General features: G+C 39.4%; 1 protein-coding gene and 1 pseudogene across 1 annotated transcript in view; both read left to right on the top strand.

Annotated features, from left to right (window-relative positions):
- Window positions 1-21,396, top strand: part of Slc2a3 (solute carrier family 2 member 3) — a 73,821-nt gene extending 52,425 nt beyond the window's left edge. The window contains exons 3-12 of the mRNA XM_047549957.1: window positions 9,920-10,110; window positions 11,462-11,554; window positions 12,223-12,383; window positions 14,157-14,397; window positions 14,697-14,859; window positions 15,686-15,873; window positions 18,458-18,562; window positions 18,913-19,014; window positions 19,393-19,596; window positions 20,571-21,396. Coding sequence (XP_047405913.1) covers window positions 10,096-10,110; window positions 11,462-11,554; window positions 12,223-12,383; window positions 14,157-14,397; window positions 14,697-14,859; window positions 15,686-15,873; window positions 18,458-18,562; window positions 18,913-19,014; window positions 19,393-19,596; window positions 20,571-20,789 — 1,491 coding nt within the window. The 5' untranslated portion in view covers window positions 9,920-10,095 and the 3' untranslated portion in view covers window positions 20,790-21,396. The remainder of the gene's footprint in view (window positions 1-9,919; window positions 10,111-11,461; window positions 11,555-12,222; window positions 12,384-14,156; window positions 14,398-14,696; window positions 14,860-15,685; window positions 15,874-18,457; window positions 18,563-18,912; window positions 19,015-19,392; window positions 19,597-20,570) is intronic.
- LOC124984112 (uncharacterized) lies at window positions 3,006-3,115 on the top strand (annotated as a pseudogene).
- Window positions 21,397-21,673: the final 277 nt, after the last annotated feature.

Raw genomic sequence — 21,673 nt, 5'->3', positions numbered from 1 at the left:
CAGACTAATGATACAAATATTAAAAATAAAGTTGCTCAGTTCACAATAGCCAGATTGTGGAACCAACCTAGATGTCCTTCAATTGATGAATGGATAAAGAAACTGTGGTATATATATACAATGGAATATTACTCAGCCATAAAGAATGATAAAATTATGGCATTTGCAAGCAAATGGATGAAACTGGAGAATATCATGCTAAGTGAGATAAGCCAATCTCAAAAAACCAAAGGAAGAATGATATCGCTAATAAGTGGATGATGACACATAATGGGGGGTGGGAGGGGTTAGTGTTGGGATTGGAGTTGGGTTTAGGGAGGGGGGCAGGAATGGAGGAAGGAAGGACTGTATAGAGGGAGGGGAGGGGTGGAAGGGGTGGGGGAGAAGGGAAAAAAATGGCAGAATGAATCAAACAACATTACCCTATGTAAATTTATGATTACACAAATGGTATGCCTTTACGCCATGTACACACAGAGAAACAACATGTATCCCATTTGTTTACAATAAAAAAAGTAAAAAAAAAAATAAATAAAGTAACTACTGTAAGTGAAATGTAAAGAAAAATTTTCTCAATAGTAAAATATCTACCTTAATATTATTTATTATTTATTATTATTATTATGTTTAATGTCTTTTAAAATATCATTACAATTATAAACAGTGTTCTAAATGCTTATGAATGACAAATGTGTCTGCTCTAAAATGACCTATGGCTGACGGATTTGAAGTTCAACTATAATTTATTATAAAAAGGAAAAAAGATGCAGATTGTTTCTATGTTAATCTGTAATTAATTCAACAACCATTCAACTTTTCTATATGTGAAGCACTTACAAACTTTTTTAAAAAGATCATTTTTAATTGGTGCATTATAATTGTTTATAATAGTGGGCTTTGTTGTTACATATTTGTGCATGGTCAGTTTCATTCCCCAGTACCACCTCTTTCTTTCCCCTTCTCCCTCCCTGTTAACCCCTTCCTCTACTGGTCTCCCTTCTTCATGAGATCTCCCCCACTCCCCTCCCCTCTTCCCCTCTTTTTCCTCTCTAGTTTCCACATACAAAAGAAAACATACCACCCTTTACTTTCTGAGTCTGGCTTATTTTGCTTACTATAATACTCTCTAGTTTCATTCATCTTCCTGCAAATTGTATAATTACCTTTTTTATGACTGAGTAAAACTGCATTATGTATATTTACGCCACTTTCTTTTCTTTTTTTGTTTTTTAGTAGTAGGGGAGCTTTGCCACTGAGCTAAGTCCCCAGGCCCCCCTGCCCTTTTTTAAATTTTGAGACAGGATCTGGCTAATTTGCTTAGAGCCTCACTAAGTTATTGAGTCTGGTCCCCAACTTGCAATCCTCCTACCTCAGCCTCCTGAGTCACTGGGATTACTGGCATGCATTACCATAGTTTCTTGATCTGTTCATCTGTTGGTAGACACCAGTCTGGTTCCATAATTGACTCTTGAGAATTGTGCCATTATAAACACGGGTATGCATGTATTGCTATAGTACGTTAATTCTTTTGGATAAATACTGAGGAGTGGTCTAGCTGGGTCACAAAGTGTTCCATTCCTAGTCTTTTGAGGAACCTCCATACTGATTTCCATAGTGATTGTACTCACGTAGAAAGCACTTACAAACTTTAAAAGTTTCAAAATTGTACAGAGTTGATAAAAACACTATACTACCTGTATTAGTCCATTTTCTGTTACCATAATATCTAAGGCTGATTACTTATAAGACATTTGTTTAGCTCACAGTTTTGGAAGCTGAAATCCAAACAGCATAGTGCTGACTCTAATGAGGGCCCTCCTAGCTGTGTCACTTCATGGCAGATGGCAATCAAGAAGGCGTTCAGATAGCAAGAGGGACTCCAAGCCTCTGAAAGAAGGCTGTGAGTACACCTCCCTATGACCTAATGACCTCCTAGTAGGCTTCATTTCTTTTTTTTTTTTTTTTTGCGGTGCTGGGGATTGAACCCAGGGCCTTATGCTTTTATGCTTCCAAGGCAAGCACTCTACCAACTGAGCTATATCCCCAGCCCCAACTGAGCTATATCCCCAGCCCTAACTGAGCTATATCCCCAGCCCTTCATTTCTTAACAGTCCCATCACATTGTTACACTGGGACCAAGCTTCTAACACAGGAACCATTGGAAGGCACCCTTAAATCATATCCACACCATGACATACAATGACCAGATACTCAGATTTTCCAAGCCAATTCTGATGTCAATGTTTTGTTCCAGTTTCCGACGATGTAAGATTTTATTTTGATTGTTTGTTTTGGGTACCAGGGACTGAACCCAGGGTTGCTTAACCACTGAGCTACATCCCCAGCTCTTTAAAAAAAAAAAAAAAAAAAATTTTGAGACAGGGCCTTGCTAACGCTAGCTTTGAACTTATGATCCTCCTGCCTCAAATTTCGGAGCCACTGGGATTATAGGTGTGCACCACCATACCTGCCATGTAGGATGATCTTAATATATTAGTTATAAGCATGATGAATTTGTGGATTGAGTCTTCCACTAGTACTATTGTATTTATTCAATGATAGTTTTATAGACATGTAGAGTAAAAGAAAACCTTCATAATGAGTTAATATATACAATAACCTTGCTTCTACTACCAGTCTTGTCCTGTTTGTATGGCCTAGCAGCATGACTACATGAATGCTTTAGTGGAATCTATTAAATAATTTAGTTTATTCAGTCATTCATTTGCCCAGCATTATGTAAAGTACCTTGGGATAAAGAAAAGGCACAAAATCCCTGCCTCTGAGGGATTCACTTGCAAGTCAGAGAAACAGACAAGAAAATTTAAAGACATAGGAACAATGTGAAAAATCCATTTCCTACACAAGGACATGCTTCAGTCAAAACTGGAAGACTTTCCAGCCAGGTGCAGTGGCACTTATGGCTGCTGTTCTGGCTACCCAGGAGGTACCCAAGGCAGGAGCTCAAGAGTCTAGGCCAGCCTGAGCCATATAGCAAAATCCCATCTCAAAAAATACAGACACCAGTGTGTGGTGGCTACAAACAGCAATCTCCTTTGTAGCATAGACAGCCTGTTGCTTGTATGGGTTGTCCTAAGTGACCTTGGAGACAGCACTTTAGAGTGGATCTTTGTATTTCTGATCTCATGATGTCCCCAGTCTAAGCTTCAGACAGGTATGAGGTATGCCTTTGGGAAACCCAAGGGCACTGTGGCCAGGGGTCACATTGGCCAAGTCATCATGTCCATCTGCAGGAAGCTACAGAACAATGAACATGTGATAGAGGCCCTATGCAGGGCCAAGTTCAAGTTCCCAGCCTCCAGAAAATCCACATCTTAAAGAAGTGGGGCTTTACCAAGTTTAATGCTGATGAATTTGAAGACATGATGACTGAGAAAAGGCTCATTCCTGATGTCTGTGGGGTCAAATATATCCCCAATTGTGGTCACCTGGACAAATGGTGAGCTCTGCACTCATGAGGGCTTCCACTCTATTGTGCCTGTCTTAATCACCAGTAAATCCTGTATTGTGAAAGAAAGAAAGAAAGAGAAAAGGAAAGGAAAGAAAAGAAAAGAAAAAAGTTAAGGATGTTCCTTTGCATCCCCCTGATAGATCTTCCTTAGGTTTTCCATCACGCTGCAACTTCCATATATTTCTATAACTTCTACATACAGCCATTGACTGATTTAACTAACGTACATGGGTACCCTATTTTATTTGGGGCCCAACAGAAACAACCAAGCTAGATCATACTTCCATGGAGTACCAAGTTAGAAATAAAATGGAATATCCTAAGATATGTATAATCTTCACATCTTTCTTTTGGCCAAGAGGATTTGCATTTAAATTGGGAAATATTTTTACACAAAAGAGTGAAAGATACTGTTTTAAAGGCAGAGTAAGACTATAAGGTAGTTTACTCAGGGTTTGTTTTTTTGTTCTTTGTTTTGTTTTTGTACTGGGGTGGGGATTGAACTCAGAGGCACTCAATCACTGAGCCTCGTCCCCAGCTCTATTTTGTATATCATTTAAAAACAGGGTCTTACGGAATTGCTTAGCACCTTGCTTTTGACGAGGCTGATTTTGAACTTGAGATCCTCCTGCCTCAACCTCCTGCCTCCTGCCTTAGTCACTGCCCCCAGCAGAGGGCTTGTTTTAAACGTGAGGAATAGTTTGCTTTGACTGGGACACAGGATAGATATACTCCCAATTTTTATTTCCTCTGGTACATATTGTAAATTCCAGATAAGACTGAACTAGTCACATGTGATCTAAAGCACATGAAATATGACTTGTGCAACTGAGGGACTTAATTGCTAATTTATTTCCTTTTTAATCCATTTATGTTTGTATAAATGTGAAGCACTACTGGGAATGTGGATTAGTGGTAGAGCACTTGGCTGGTATGTATGAGACCCTGGGTTCCATCTCCAGCACCAGGGGACAGGGAAAAAAGAAAATGAAGCAGAGTGTGGTAGGGGAAACTGAAGCAGTGTAAAAACTGGAAGCCAGGCTGGGGATGGAGCTCCACTGTGAAGTGCTCGTCAAGCATTTGTGAGGCCCTGGGTCAATCCCCCATAACACACACACACACACAAACAGGAAGCTGTTTAAAATACTTCTGTAACAGTTATTGTTTTAAAAGGGGTACATTTCACCTCGATCATTGAAAATTTAGTGTTCCAATTGAAGTGTGCTATGTCAAATAACACATTAAATTTTGAAGGCCTAACACATTAAAAAGTAAAATGCTTATGAGTATTGCTGGGCATGGTGGCACATGCCAGAGGCTGAAGCAGGAGGATTGCAAGTTCAAGGCCAACCTCAGCAAATTAACCAGACCCTCAGCAATTTAAAGAGACCCTGTCTCAAAATAAAAAAACTTTAAAAAGCCAGGCATGGTGGGGCATGCCTGTTATCCTAGCAGCTTGGGAGGCTGAGGCAGGAGGATCACGAGTTCAAAGCCAACCTCAGCAATTTAGCAGGCCCTAAGCAACTCAGAGAGATCCTGAATAAAATATAAAAAGGGACTGGGGATGTGGCCCAGTGGTTGAGAACTCTTGGGTTCAATCCCTAGTACTAAAAACAGAAAAAGTTAAAAAAAGGGGTGGGGTATAGCTCATTGTTAAAGTACCCTTGGGCTCAATTCCCCAGTATTAGTAGTAATAATAATAATAATAATAATAATAATGTTTTGTATAAATAGATTAGGTATTAAAATATTATTTAAATTATTATATATTAAAATGAGAAATGTGAGAACTGTGAATATAGCCTGGTGGTAGAGCAGAATGTGGGATATATTAGGTTAGACAAAATATAATATTAAAATTAACAACCTTTTTTTAATGTAACTACTAGAAATTGTTAAATTATACATGTGGCTTACATTATATTTCTTTTGGACAGTGTTGGTCTGAACTTTTATTTAGGAATCATTGAAGATATTTGATAAAGAGATTGATGTGCTCAGAGGGGCTGGGGATATAGCTCAGTTCATAGAGTACTTGCCTGTCAAGCACAAGACCCTGAATTCAATCCCCAGCACCACAAAAAAAAAAAAAAAGAAAGAAAAAAAAAAAGAAAGAAAGAAAAGGAAAAGAAAAGAAGAGAGAGAGAGAAAGATTATGTGCTCAGAATTTTAATTTAGGGTAATTCATCTAGCACTACTCTGAGATGGAATAATTTCTGAAGAAGAGATTATAGGAGAGAAGATCCCTTAGAAGGTAATAAGGGCATGAGAGTTGGAATTAAGTCCTTCAGGATTGATGGAAGTAATGAATGGTTTAAACCTAGTTTAGACAGGAAAATCAACATTTTTCAAATTTTTTCTTTTTTCACCCGAGGTTTTGTTTTCTAGTGTTTTCAGATTCAAAGTGAACTCTGCTGACACATTATCTGATAAAGAAAGCTTTAAAAATAACACAGTATGACACAAGTTATTTTTACGAAGAATGTTATAATGTAAGCAAAGAGTAGGAATTAATGTTGGCAGTCTTTAGAGAAGTCAGTAGGTTTTCTGCGTGTCTTGAAATGCCATTTATGTTGTTCTATGAAAAGGACAGTTTTCCCTGTCTTTACCTTAAACTGGTTAAAACCTTGGATTCTCTGATTTTAAGATTGTTTGTTTATTGGCTTTTCAACCTGGTTATCACAGTGTCTGATGGCTAGGATTGATATTTACATTCCCCAGACTTCTGTACTTTAGAACTAAGAAATCTTAGACAAGATTTTTTTTCTTTCTAAACGAACTTACATTAAACTATTAGCTCACCAACATATTCCATTTCAAAATGTACCTATTTCCTCCTTTCTAATTTCTCTTAAAGACAGAAGATCTCACAAGAAATCAAATCGCCAGGATAGGTGCGGTAGGCATCTTGCCTTGGTGACCCACCCTAGCATACTCTCTCCCTTACGACTGGTCATAAGTACTGTGACCTGAACTCGGAGAGCCTTGGAATCTAGTGGGGCCTCATCCAAAAGGACACAACCTTAGTCACCCAATTAACCTCCACCAAACATTTAATTGAGCAACTGTTATCTGTTGCCTAAGGTGAGGATTTATCTAACTTGAAGTCTGTTATGTAAGGCTAAGGTCAGTACTAAACTGATCTTTGAGCTTCTTAGGTCCCCCACTTGTTCAAAAGAGTATTTGTTCAGCACACTTTTTAGATTCTTGAGATTCAGCTGAATTCCTGTTGTAACCCCTAAGATAGGCATATTGCTAGAAGTTGTACCTGCTCCTTCATTACCAAGCAAACCACTTAGCTTTTTCTTTATTTTCTTACTGTGGCTCAGGGGATCTAACTCACAGTCTCATGCATGATAATGCAATCACTTTATCATTGAACTACACTCCCAGCCCACCTGGCTCTTCAAAGATAATCTCAGATTGAGTTCAACCAAAAAAACAAAAACAAAAACAAAAACAAATCTCAGATCTGTTTCCCTTTCACCCCCCTTCTTTCTGGTGAGAAAGAAAATATTCTATTTGTTACAAATTTCAAACATCTAAGACACAATTTTCAGTATTATCTTTCTCCATAGCAATTTTACGCAAATTATTCAGAGATAAATATAATCCTGGGCCTTCACAATTATTTCATTTGTTCCCATTTTTTGGAGCCTGCTCTGTATACTGAATGGAATCGTTCAGATGTATTTTTTACTTTCATACTCTTCTAAAACATTAAAAAATGCCAGGTATGCTGAACACTGTAGTGCATGCCTATAATCCCAGCTGCACAGGAAACTGATGCAGGAGGATTCCAAGTCTGAGACCAGGCTGGCAATTTAGTAAGACCCTGTCTCAAAATAAAAAATTAAAAGAGCTGGGGATGTAGCTGAGTGGTAGAGTACCCCTGGGTTCAGTCCCCAGTATCGCAAAAACATTAGAAAATAATTTTAAGACTAGAAAGAGGGAGAAAGAAAAGACAAAGTGATTTGGAACCAAGAATGACTGTGTAAAGGTCTGGGGGGTGTAGCTCAGTGGTGGAGCACTTGCTAGTATGCATGAGCCTGAAGGTTCAATCCCCAGTATGGGGGCGGGTGCATTTTGTGACAAAAAAATAATAAATAAAAGTCAAAAATAAAAAAAAAAAAAAAGAAGAAAATCTAGAGGTAAAGAGGGCATCGTGGTGTTCCTACTATAAGCTACAGCTGTGATTCATGTGATAATACACATTAATGTGTGGCTAAGTTTAATTTTAAAATTGAAGGAGTTTTAAATATTGTTCTATTAAATACAACTTTGTTGTTCTGGTAGGACTACATATTACTCTAACTTGTAAAATATACACAGGATTTCTAAGACATACAAAACAAAGAAAGTAAACTCTCATTAACTATTTTTCATTGATTATGTGCTAAAATGATAATATTTCAGTTATATTTGTTTTGATAATTATTGTAATTTCTCTTGTTTATTTTAAAATTTTTACTATGGCTACTAGAAAACGGCTTGCATTATATTTCTGTTGGACAGTACTGCCCATAGGGATATTCTTTTTTCTTTTGGCTGCTAAATTTAGTTGTTGTGGTAATTAATGGGACTTCTGGCTGCCTATTTCCTGGAAAGGAAGGATGAAATGGGGAAAGAGAGGTGTGATTCCAGGGACAGTTTTCTTTGATGTCATATTTCACTCATCCTCACTTCCCTCTCAGCTAAAGATCAAATTTAGAAAATATCCTTATTTAAGGAAATAAGAAAACTAATCTGATTGACTTTAGGTCCAGTGGTATCAGTTTGGATTCTAGGCCCAGGACCAAAACCCTGAAGGAAGATGAACTTTCCCCATCTCCCATCTAGAAAAATTTTAACTCTTTTACCAGGTTGCTTCTCCCCACCTCTCACCTCAGTCTCCTGTACTTTGTTGCTTGGCTACAAATTAATGGGCATTAGGAATTTGACCATTGATGTTTCCCCTCCAGTAAAGCCTTGATATTATCTCTCACTTACACAACTGTTTAACCACAAACTAAATTGTTTGCTTTGTTTACTTGCAATTCTGGAGCCACTTGTCTCTCCCCTTCATTATCCTTCATCTTCTTCAATTCTCATTTTTCTCATTTTTTCCCATTCGTCTTGTTCAGTTTTTGTGTATAGTGTAGTAATCAGATATTTATCTCAAACTTTTCTTTCAAGAAATTCACAGCCCATAACTAATAAGATATCAATAATCCTTTCCAGGTGTGTGAGAATCATTTACCCTTGTCCCCTTTTTATTTTATATATTTATACACACACACACACACACACACACACACACATACATATCCATATATTTTAGTTGTAGATGGACACAGTACTGTTATTTTTTATTTATTTATTTTTATGTGGTGCTGAGGATGGGGCCCAGTGCAAATGGACAAGCAAGCCACTGCTGAGCTACCCCAGCCCCCTCTTTTTTTTTTTTTTTTTTTTCCTCTTTTATTTTTTTTAATGGAAGAAATGAAACACTAAATTCCTTGAGGGCAGAACTTTTTGATCCTATTCACTGAAGAATCACCAACTTCTTGGAAAGAAGCACATAACATGTGCTCAGCAAATATCTGTTTAATCCAATGTGATATTTATTGCATTTCTAGATGCTATAAGAGCAAGACTAGAGGCAAAGCACTGCAGAATTCAGAAGGGGTGATGTGGTCAGTGTTATTAAGGAATTTGGATTGTATCGTAAGCAGTTGATCTCTCCTTCCTACAGTCCAAGAGAGTTGATCGGGCTTCTAGAAATTCAGGTTTCATTCATCCTAGTAAGATCATACTAATCTGAGGACAAGTAGAACCAAAAACTGGTCAAAATTATTCTCACAATTTTTTTCGTGCTACACTGTCTTTCCTTCCTTTTCAAGACTGTATACCCAGCCTTTAATTTTAAAAGCAGCTAAGTTATAGGATCATGAATTCTTTCTGCTTACACTCCTTTAAACCACTTTAAATCTGATAGGCGTGCCCACTCAACTTTGCCTTATGTAGATAGATTTATTTTCTCTTCCTTGATTGATTCAGTTCAGAGCAGATTCAAGAGCTAAAAGTAATGTATTTGCCCTCCCTCCAGACTTTTCTGGTAGCGTTTTGTCTGTGAAACTAAGAAGCTGTAACTGCTATTAGAAAAAGGAAGGGATCTGGATGAGCTTTGAAAAAAAAAAAAAAGAAAGAAAAGAAAACAGGAGGTGGAGAGTGACAGGATGTGGTTTTAAAAGGGTGGGGGTGATTGCCTGGAAGCGGGAAGGGGCCGAGGGTGTGGGGAGGAGTTCTGAAGTTCTGATAATAGAGGTCGCTAAATTCCTGAGGTCACAGATTATTTGGGGGCGGGTGTAGGGCGTAGAGCGTAGGGCGGGGATGGAGTGGGAGCGGGGGGATGGTTTACAGGCTCCACCCTTCGCAGAGATTATAAATAGGCTTGCTCCAAACTAGAGCTAGAGATGCTGTATTGGTGAGAGTGAGTGCCGATCGCCCCTGAAGACCTGAAGACCTAAGAGAACTTGGCTGCCGAGAAGGACATTTTGAAGGTTTTGTTGGCTGGAAGAGGTGTCTCTGGAATTCCATCCCTAGATCTTTCTTCGGGATTTGAAGAAAACTAAATTAGGACCATGGGGACACAGAAGGTAAGGATGATAGTTACTGTTATTTTTGGTTGTTTGTGGTACTCGGAGGACGGCAAATCTAGGTGCCGATTACTGTGTTCTGTTTTTTTCTGATTCACTAAGCCATCTTGAGGCCTTTCCATTTCTCCTCCAGCCTGTGAAGCAACAGTTTAACCTGTTCTCTTTGAATGTCACACCTGATAAAGAGAACAGCCCGCTTCCATTCACCTTTCTCTCATAGCAAAGTCACTGCAGAAGTTTTGTTTGCTTCTCAATTTTATTTTACATAACCGTACCATGAGATGGTTGAGTAGTCAGAGGATTGGGGCTGCTGATTGTGTGGCTTAAAGTGTGGGTCTGAGATCAGCATAAAGACTTGGATAGGTACAGGTCAGCATCCAACCCTCCATCTATAACCTATGAAATTCCTTGGATAATGAGCGAAATTCCAATTGTCCTTATTGTTTTGATTATGAGTGCAGAATATATTAATATATTCTGTGTTGTGTATGCAGTATTTGTAGGGGAGAAAAGCATTTGCACTAAGAAAATTATTTGAAAATAAAGGAAATTAGGAAAAAGGGTTGAAAGAAAATGGGACCAAAAAAGAAAAAGCCCCCAACGTTGGTGAGTGATGAGAGGGGAAGGATGGGGTTTTACTAAATGGAAAAGGATTTAACAGAAAAAGCTTTAGCAGTAGAGTCCTGAGGGGTGCTTCTGCTGACTTGGAACTGAGGCCGCTGCCAGTCGTGGGAAGGTCACCTCACCTACAGAAGTTCCCAGCCTGTCACCTTGTCTAACCTAAGTAAAAAGGAGTTTAAAATAAGTAAAAATTGAAGACATTGCGAGGGAGATGAGAAGTGATTCCCCTACTAAGAGATGTCTCCTAATGTTGGAAGTAAGCAAGTATCTTCCCCTACTGTAATGTAGCAATACAGTATTTAGTATCAGGTCAACTTGGGGCCAGGATGTAGCACATATCTATAGTAGGTTACAAGATCCAGAGGTAAGAGCAGTCCAGTGATGAACCCACTACCACTTCTGTGTATTTATTCTAGGTACAGCTGAGACTACACTAGATCTGTTTGCAAAATAATCAGTTCTTAAGAATCCTAAGGGTATCTTTTCCTCTGCCCTTCCAGTTCTCAAGTACAGCTCTATGCTTGCCTTTTCATGGTGCAGTTTTTTAAATGCTTCCAAACCAAGTAACCCAGGTCCTCTAAGTTTCTTTTCCATATTTTTCTAAATCTTGTATTTTTGTCCTCTTCATATCACTCATAGGTCAGGTTCTCCTGATAATTTCCACAATTAGTAAGAGACAATCAGTCAAAAGTTTTAAAAGATTGTTTCCTCCCTGTCTTCTACTCCTCAGGTGACCCCATCTCTGATCTTTGCTATCTCTGTTGCTACAATCGGCTCTTTCCAGTTTGGCTACAACACTGGAGTCATCAATGCTCCTGAGACTGTGAGTATCAGTCATTTAGATTCTGAGTGTGGAATAAGGGAAGTGTTCGTTTAAGTAGGGCTTCAAAAAATTCAGAATCTAAGACAAATTTCGTGTCTTCCTTAAGAAGGAAGAGGGAGCGAGAGAGATGTCTAGGTGAGTCACTTAAGGAAAGCAAAAAGCTCATGCTCCACCGTACCCTGGGCTGGTCCTTCCTCTTATCCTCTTGTGATAACACTTCCTGTAGTATCCCTTAGGGGTTAGTAACAAAGAAGTGGTGGAGGGGGGTGGGGGGAGGGGGGGCTCCTAGGATAAGACTGGGGCAGACCATATCAGTGCTGCCACCTACTGGGACTTTTAGGGCAAATTTTTTTTTTTTTTTTTTTTTTTTTTTTTTTTTACGGTGCTGGGGATCGAACCCAGGGCCTTGTGCTTGCGAGGTGAGCACTCTACCAACTGAGCTATCTCCCCAGCCCAGGACAAATTTTTAAAATTGCTTTTTTCAGAGTTAATAACATTTAACTCCAACTTGCTATTGGTCTCTTCCAGCCCCATTATTAAGTCCCTTGATTGTCTACCTATAAAGTCATAGCAATGCTGTCTTAAGGAGGAAACAGTCCCTATAATTTTTCTCTTGTTCTCATCCAACTGTAACAGTCTGCTCTCCTTCCACCCACTTTATTTTGCAGATCATAAAAGACTTTCTCAACTACACTTTGGAAGAGAGGTTAGAAGACCTTCCCAGTACAACATTGCTCACAAGTCTTTGGTCCTTGTCTGTGGCCATCTTTTCTGTTGGTGGTATGATGGGCTCCTTTTCAGTTGGACTCTTTGTCAACCGCTTTGGCAGGTATTGACCAGAAACTGGGAAAGGAAGTGGACTATACAGGTTGCTTTGAGGAAAGCATAGAAAATTAGATTAGGGAGGTGATGATCCATCTGAATGAGACTCATCAAATTCTAATCAGTAAATACGTAGTCTACCTGGCTCTGAGTATGACTGCTCTTTCTTGAAGTTCTACTGCATCGAGCTCTCACTTGGCCTTCAAAAGATGAAGATCATGTGAGTGATGGACCTTTGCAGTCTCACTTAGTTTAATTCAGAATTATTCTCTAGTAACTTCAACCCTGAAGTTTCTTAGAGTGTTTTTATTTTTTATTTTTTATTTTTTGTGGTGCTGGGGATCGAACCCAGGGCCTTATGCTTGCAAGGCAAGCACTCTCCTGACTGAGCTTTTCCCCAGCCCAAGTGTTTTTATTTAAAAGGTCAGAGTTACTTGCTTTTCTAAAAATATTTGGGATTTAACTTATTCCTGTTACTGATTAGAAAAAACAAACAAGCAAACAATACTAATAGGTAGGGACCAGGGAGAGGACTGCACACTTAGAATTCCTGGGGGAGCTGTTGAAAGTCCCAATGCCAGGTCATACCCCAAACAAATTAATGAACATGTCTGGGGATGAGATCCACGTATCAGTATTTTTGAAAGCTACCCAGATGTTCAATGTGGTGGCACATACCTGTAAACCCAGCATTTCAGAAGACTGAGGCAGGAGGATCACAAGCTCAAGACTAGCTTCAGCAACTTGGTGAGGATCTGTCTCAAAACAAAAAGGGCCAGTGAAGTTGCTCAGTGGTAGAGCGCCCCTGAGTTCAGTCCCTGGGCTACCTCAGTCTTTTTTTGTGTTGACCCCAGGGTGCTTTACCACTGAACTATATTCCCAGTCCTTTTTATTTTTGAGACAGGGTCTTGCTAAGTTGCAGAGGGTGGCTTCAGACTTGATCCTTTCAGTACCATGCCTGGCTCTCAAATATTTATTGTTAATAGCATCTTATCATTATAATGTTAGTGATATCTATACATTGCATAAAAGGCATTAAAAAGCAGTTAATGGGGCCTGGGGGTGTAGCTTGGTGGTAGGGTGCCTGCCTAACATGCATGAGGCCGTGGGGTCAATCCCTAGTACAGAAAAGAAAATCATTTAATCGGACTGGGAATGTAGCTAAGTGCTAGAGCATTTGCCTAACATGCTCAAGGACCTGAGTTTGATCCCCAGCAATCAAATAAAATGAAAGTATAAGATTAACAGTGATCCAGAAATGTCTTGAAGTGTGTACCAGCTGTATCAGAATTGCTGCCCAAGGTAATCGTTCTCCAAGTTCATTTTGCATCATATCACCTGGAGGGCTTTTTACAACACCGCTGGTACATGTCCCCAGAGTCAAATCTAATGCTTAAATATTGATGAGGTGGAAGAATTTTAATTTCTAGCAGTTTCTAACTGATGCTGTTAGTTTGTTGAGTCACTTGAGAACTACTTGGTAGAATGCTTACTAAAATCCTAGGTAACAGCTGAGACTTGCACAGTCTAAAATGTATTCTTTCAGTGAGTTTTATATATGAAGAGGTGCAAAAACCATTGTTGTTCCAACTAGAAACATTCCAAGAATAGAAAGTGGAAAAGAATTTAAGCCAAAGGAGAAAATAAGAGCCTGCAGAAGGACAGAACAATGAGGAAAGAAGGGGAGAGATTAGGACCTTCTCACTTTACTAACAAGTAGGGGAGAGATTAGGATCTTCTCACTTTACTGACCTTACTTTGTCTTTGGTTAACCCCATAGGCGCAATTCAATGCTTATTGTCAACCTGTTGGCCCTTGCTGGTGGCTGCCTCATGGGGTTCTGCAAGATTGCTGAGTCAGTTGAGATGTTAATCCTGGGTCGCCTGATTATTGGCCTTTTCTGCGGACTCTGCACAGGTTTTGTGCCCATGTACATTGGAGAAGTGTCACCCACTGATCTGCGGGGTGCCTTTGGCACTCTTAACCAGCTGGGGATCGTCATTGGGATTCTGGTGGCTCAGGTACATTAGAATTTCTTACTGAATGAGTGTTGATTTCATGTTTGTTAATGAGTTAACATAGGTGAAGAACTCAAGAATGACTGGCATGTATTCTATTATATATGGTGTATGTGTGTACACATAAAGTTTCAGTTATTACTATAGCTCATAGGCTGTAGCTCATGAAGCAAGCAAGACAAAAAAGTATAAGAGACAATTTATCTTTTTTCTATGATAAAGAATGGATGATTTTTAAACTTTTTAAAATGAACTTGTGGCCTAGGAAGTATGGGGTTTATAGCATTATCTTTGGTTTCTAGATCTTTGGTCTGGAATTTATCCTGGGCTCTGAAGAACGGTGGCCTGTGTTGCTGGGCTTAACAATCATTCCAGCTATCCTACAAAGTATAGCTCTTCCATTTTGCCCTGAAAGTCCTAGATTCTTGCTCATTAACAGAAAAGAAGAGGAGAATGCTAAGAGGAGTGAGTATCTTTCAGACTTCATGATAAGAATTTATGGTTATGATTTGTTAAGGACGAAGGTATTGGATCTGTTTTTTTGTCATCCCCTCTCCCTGCCTCTCAGAACCCAAGGGAAGAGTTTTCTGATTTATTACTATTGAGTGAGACTTTCAACCCCTAAAGTTAGGTAAGAAGGCAATTAAGGCATGGATGTTTACTTATCCCTGGGTGTCCTTTCCGTCTCCGTGACAAAATAACTGAGAAAGTCAACTTAGGAGGAAAGATTTGTTTTGATTCATGATTTCTGAGGTTTCAGTCCAAAGTCAGCAGGCTCCATCGCTTTGGGCCTAAGGTGAGACAGAATATCATGGCAAAAGGGTATGACAAGAGTTGTTACCTCATGGTGGCAGGAAGCAGAGAAAAGGACCTAGGGCTGGGGTGGAAGGCAGTGATGGAACACTTGCATAACATGCTCAAGGCCCGGGTTCAATCCCCAGCACCACATACACTTGAACACACAAAGGTATACTCCCCAAAGTCGTGCCCCCAATGACTGGCTTACTCCCTTCAACTGCGTCCTGCCTTTGACAGTTCCCACCACCTCCTAATAGCCCATTCACTTGTAAGTCCATCAATTAACCAATCCTTTCAGATTAGAGCCCTTATGAGCTAATCACTTGAACATTGTTCCTCGGGGACCAAGGTGTCAACTCATGAGCCTTTGGGGGACACACCAAATCCAATCTTAACAGTTCCTTCATTTCAAATGACTTCCTAGCTGTGTAAAAGGGAAAAATGATTTGGGGGGCAGTACGGTATCTTTATCCTTTCTATTTCTTTTTACCAGTCCTCCAACGGTTGTGGGGCACACAGGATGTGAACCAAGATATTCTGGAGATGAAAGAAGAGAGTGTTAGAATGTCACAAGAAAAGCAAGTATCTGTGCTGCAGCTCTTTAGATCATCCAGCTACCAACAGCCCATCCTCATTTCCATTGTGCTCCAGCTCTCGCAGCAGCTCTCTGGGATCAATGCTGTGAGTATCTACTTTGGGGTTGAAGGAATCCTGCAATATTTCACTTAACAAAGTCTGAAGTTTCTCGTAATGCATACAAGGAACAGCCTCTCAAATACTGATTATTATCTAGTTTTTGATGGAGTTAATATTTTTATTAAAACTATCTGTTTTACAAGGGTGAAAAAATGGGTAGAGTGAAAAATGGGTAGAGTGAAAATTTTGTTGTCCTTAGTCTTGGAAATGACAGTTAATATTTGTCCTCTTCCAATTTTTTTTCAATATGTAGGCATCACATATTTTATCTTTCCCTGCTAATTTTTTGATGCTGAGGCTAAGGATTGAACAAGGGCCTTACACATGCTCTACCACTGAGGCACATTCCCAAACCTCACCACATATTTTTAAATTTCCATTCCTCTTTAACTAATCTATCTTATGATGTCATCAAATATAATGTTGATAATGTAGGCCATACAACTAAATACATCCTAGAATTTATACATCTTGGCTTTTTTCCCAGGACTTTATAGTCTAAAATCAGAGTAAGACTCTGGGGGCGAAATAGAAATTAACAACAGAAGAGTGACTTTAATAGTCTAAAGTGGGGCAAGATAGAAGTTGCCATTTGATAGGCAGCCTCTGTATACTAAAGTAGCAATGATGAACCAGGAAAAATGGTGTGTGCATGTAGTTCCAGCTGCATGGGAGGTTGAGGCAACAGGATCACTTGAGGCCAGCCTGGGCATTGTAGCAGGACCCAGGATCAAAAAAATAAAGGATATAACATAGCAGTAGTGCTTCTTGTGAGACTCTTCAGAATCTGGGAAGAAACATGGCTAGAAAAAGCCTCCCAAGTGGTTTTAATGGATCCCAGTCTCAAATTTCCTCAATTGAAAATGATGATTGGCCATATTATTGGAATAAAATATGTTCCCAAGACTTTCAAAGCAGCAGGACTAGAACTAAAGTGAAGGCCTTACATATAAGCACAGCCCTGGGAATAAAGAATATATATACCCAGTGTGCCTCCCTTGCTGCCTCACCCTAGTATCTGCCCTGCCAGACAGGATCAGAAAAGCAGTAAATGACAGCACTCTGCAGGACTGACTTGTCCCACTTCAGAAAATGGTGTGTAAATTCCATATTTTTGAACTAAGATGGCTCTCAATTGAGTCTGACCAGATTTTGCCCTGGGTCTAGTCTAACCCAACGCTGTCTGCACTGGAATTATAGGGTGGGAATCCTGAGCCACTGAATTGAGAATATCATATAAAGGGCCTGGAAATTCTTTTGTCTGGAAGGAAATGACACAGAGTAGGCTTGGAAATCACTTTTCCAAACCACTTTTGAACAAACGAATGATGTTTTCTAATTTCCCTTGAAGGCAGATGGGTAAGGTGGGATAGTCTTTACCTAGTAGCAAGCTACTTATTTAGATCGTGATGTAGGAGCTAGCTTACTTAGCTTAATTGTACTAGATAATCTTACTGAAAGAAATTTGCTTGAGATATGTGTATCTACATTTTGAGTTTTCATTTCATTTCTTTTTACTGAGGATTGAGACAGGGTTTCCAAGTTGCACAAACTGGCCTTGACTTGTGATCCTCCTGCCTCAGCCTCCAGAATCAATAGCATTACAGGAATATGCTACAATTCCCAGTTTGTAATTTTATTTTTTTTATTTATTTTTTTTTGTGTGGTGCTGGGGATCGAACCCAGGGCTCTGTGCTTGCAAGGCAAGCACTTTACCATCTGAGCTATCTCTGCAGCCCTATAATTTTATTTTAGAAGATATAAATATGCATAGTTAACCACTTTAGGTACTAGGGATTTGAAGAGTTGTTACTCTGAAGGAAAATCCCATTGTAGAGAGATATATCCACCCAAAAGACTAGGGAATGTTGCTCTAGCAGCAAATACTCTGGGTGATATCATAAACTCCACAGCTGGACCTGAGGGATCTAGGTGTTACCTTGTTACCATACGGTCTGAGTACAATATTTTGATAGTTTTTTAAACTATGGTAGTTATAGCAACCCTATATTTTAGCCCAGTGGTGAGTGCTTGCCTACTGTGCAAAAGGCCCAGGGTTTTGTCCCCAGCACAAAAATAAAAGTGTACCAACAAGAATAATGTATTTCATAGTGTGTAGTAAATAAAATTAATAGCTGATATTACTTCTTAATACACTTGGCAAGGACTGAGGTCTAGGAAATCCATTCCAAACTCTATTATTTGATGAAACTAAGGTTTTTCAATTTTTCCACTATCAAAGTAGGACATCAATGTTCACATCAATATCTTAGAGTTTGGGGAAGAGTCCGTTAAGAAAGTTCTTAGCAGGACTTCAGTCGTTATGTAAATTAATAAGGTAGAAATGATGAAAAAAATAAAAGGAGCAGTGGGAATGAGCATTAGAAGAAAAATACAAATGAGTAACTCGAATGGAGCAAACTTAAGAGAATGGAATAAGAGATAATTCATTTGCAGAAAAATATTGTGCACAAAAACCAAAAAGACCACCTAGGACTTTGAGTTCAGTTTTTGAGAGTTCTATCTAACTGTTATGCATATCAAAGGTGTGTCTTTTGTTTCCTGTTAGGTGTTCTATTACTCAACAGGAATCTTCAAGGACGCAGGTGTTGAGGAGCCAATATATGCCACCATTGGAGCGGGTGTGGTTAACACTATTTTCACTGTAGTTTCTGTAAGTCGAATAGTTTGAATATTTGGAGAGGGGAGAAAAGAGGAAATCTTGCCACAGATGTTCAGGCAGTTTGCATGTTCTTCAACTGCCATACCATTAGTTAGCTAAATCTCTTTTTGTTGTTATTGTTTAGTTCCTCTTTGAGAAAAAGAATATCATGGTAGTCTTCACCCTTCAAGCAAAGATGGAATGACAGGAAAGGGGGAGGTATAGAAGGGTCATATATGTGACTGGAGAAGGATAGTTGTGGCTATAGCAAATATCCTACTGTTGGCAAGGCAGATGTCTAGTGGCTCTTAGGGGTTTTCATGAAATGGAAACCAGAAGTTTATGTTATGTTCTTTTTTCAGCTGTTTCTGGTGGAAAGGGCAGGAAGAAGGACTTTACATATGATAGGCCTTGGAGGGATGGCTGTGTGTTCCATCATGATGACTATTTCTTTGTTATTGAAGGTGAGTATTCTTTGAGTGAAGGAAAGGGGGATGGTATGGAGAGATTACATTTGACTCCCTGGCAAGGGGGTGGGTTGTTGAGGTTGAAGGTCATCAATAAAGTCAAATTTAAGAGATACAGGATGCCCAGAGTTTTTAAGAAAGGTGGATCATCAGATTTTTAACCTGATATTACCCTTAATGTGTGTATGATGTAGCTTATAAGTAAGATCATAGCTGTGATTTCAGAAACCCAAGGTTTTGGATTCCAAATCCAGTAATTGCATTGTGCCACAGGACAGAAGGAACTTCATTTTAATCAGCACTCATCTCTGCAAAACTAGACCCCTGGATCACACTTTGTTAATACCAACTTTCTTCCATTTCTTCCTCTTATAGGATGAGTATGATTCGATGAGCTTTGTCTGTATCACAGCTATCTTGGTCTATGTGGCCTTTTTTGAGATTGGACCAGGCCCCATTCCATGGTTTATTGTGGCTGAACTCTTTGGACAGGGACCACGCCCAGCTGCCATGGCAGTGGCTGGTTGTTCTAACTGGACCTCCAATTTTTTAGTTGGACTGCTCTTTCCCTCAGCTGCAGTAAGTAAATTAAAACAAAACTCAACCTCCTTGAAATCAGCCCATTTAGGTCAACATGTCTTAAGATACACCTTAATAATCACTACTGACCCCATGAAGGATTAGATCTCAAGGGCTTTAAACCAGCTTTTCCTTATTTTCATGAAATACAGAAAAATAAGTAACAAAAGATTGAAGCAGGAGGATAAATTGAAGCAAGAGGGTAAAACTGGGAACTTTGTTTTTGCGATACTGGGGACTGATCCCAGGGACACTGGCACTAAAATACATCCTCAGCTCCTTTTATTTTTTGAGACAGGGTCTCACTAAATTGCCCAGGATGGCCTCTAATTTACAGTCCTTCTGCCTCAACCTTCCAGGTTTCTGTGATTACAGGCATGCATTGCCACGCCAGACTTAATCTGAGAACTTTTAAAGACCACTTTCCCAAGATGGTGTTTGCCTAAAATCAGAATGATACTGAGCCTCAAAGGGTTCCGAATCCATTCTTAATCCATAATTTGAATTAGCATTAATGATTTCATGATCTTAAAATGCTTACTAGGAGACAGGGGGCAGCAGCACACATGCCTATGATTCCAGCAAATCTGGAGGCTAAGACAGGAGGCTAAGTTTTGAGACCTGCCTGGGAAATTTAGGAAGACATTTTCTCAAGAAAAAAAAAAGGATTAGTGGTGCAGCTCAGGGTAAAAAACCACAAGTTCAATCCCCAGAACTGTAAATAAATGAATAAATCAAATGCTTAGGGGGTATTTGAAAGCAGCTAACTCGTGAATAGAAAAGAAACAATAAAAAATTGCAGAGAAACATAGGAAATAAGCAATGGCATCATGAATGAATATCTGAAGAAACATTGCTGTTTCCATTAAATATAGAGGGGTTATAGCTTGAGGCCCTTTGGAGACATAGATATGAAGGAAATGTCAATGACCAGATTTTGACATGAACCTTCCTTTTTTTGTTTCTCTCTCTAGGTCTATTTGGGAGCCTATGTTTTTCTTGTGTTTGCCACTTTCCTCATTATGTTCCTGATCTTCACCTTCTTCAAAGTCCCTGAGACCCGAGGCAGGACTTTTGAGGATATCACACGGGCCTTTGAAGGGCAGGTTAATGAGTCCAATAGATCTGGGAAAGGCTCCGTGGTGGAGATGAACAGCATCCCACCTATTAAAGAGAACACCACCAATGTCTAGTCAGACCTCCTTCCACCTCCCTCTCAACATAGAAAGCAACCGCTCCCTGAATAGGGAGAGAAACTTCATCAGGATGAACCCAGGACTGCTTCCGAATGCTGCTACTTGATTCCCTACTCATCCCACACACTCCTGAACATTCAGATGAACCCAGTGCTGGGGTTAGTCAGATCTTCAATGCTTTTTAAATACTTCATTTCTTGGACATTCTCTCCTGTTTAGGAGAGACCAAGTGAAACTACCTTCATTTCAGGAGGGATTTGCTGCTGGCATATGACAACTTTGCCAGCTCTTCTTCCCTTAGGTTCTGAGAATTGCCTCACTGGGGCACATAGGGGTGCAGTTCCCCCAACGTCAGACTTGTCAGGAAGCAGATATACATAGAGTGTGGAGGGTTGTGGGGAATTTAACAAGAGCACCTTCCTCATTTTCATATAGCTCTGCACAGCAAAGTAACTTGAGTTTTATTTATCTTCTGGTTTTATTGCATAAATATTTATTTTTTTAAGTATAAAGTAATTTTACCAAATAATGAAAACATAAGGAAATAAAGGTTAGAGGGAGGTATTTAAAGAGAGGTTACAGGGCAAAGAAGATATTAGAGAGGTTAAGGTACAAGAAGGAAGAATGGAGGAAGAAATGTTTGGTGGAGGGTATGTGATATGGTGCCTGAAGTCTGCATGTTGTCTAATGACAATGTGTTTCAGATGGAAACTTAGTTTAATTTCTCAGAAGAGTCATGTGCCTGTATAAAAAAAGCTACTGGTTTCCTTTGGGACTTTTCTTTAAGATTGTAGTTTATAGTATTACTTGAAATCTAATGGTTACTAAGATGGGTGTTATAGTTAATGGCGGTTGATGCGTTTTAATTTTGGATGGAGTCC

The sequence above is a fragment of the Sciurus carolinensis genome, chromosome 4 (genome assembly GCF_902686445.1).
Source record: "Sciurus carolinensis chromosome 4, mSciCar1.2, whole genome shotgun sequence".
Taxonomy (NCBI): domain Eukaryota; kingdom Metazoa; phylum Chordata; class Mammalia; order Rodentia; family Sciuridae; genus Sciurus; species Sciurus carolinensis.
The sequence above is the reverse complement of the archived record's forward strand: the minus strand, read 5'-3'. Positions and strand labels throughout refer to the sequence as shown.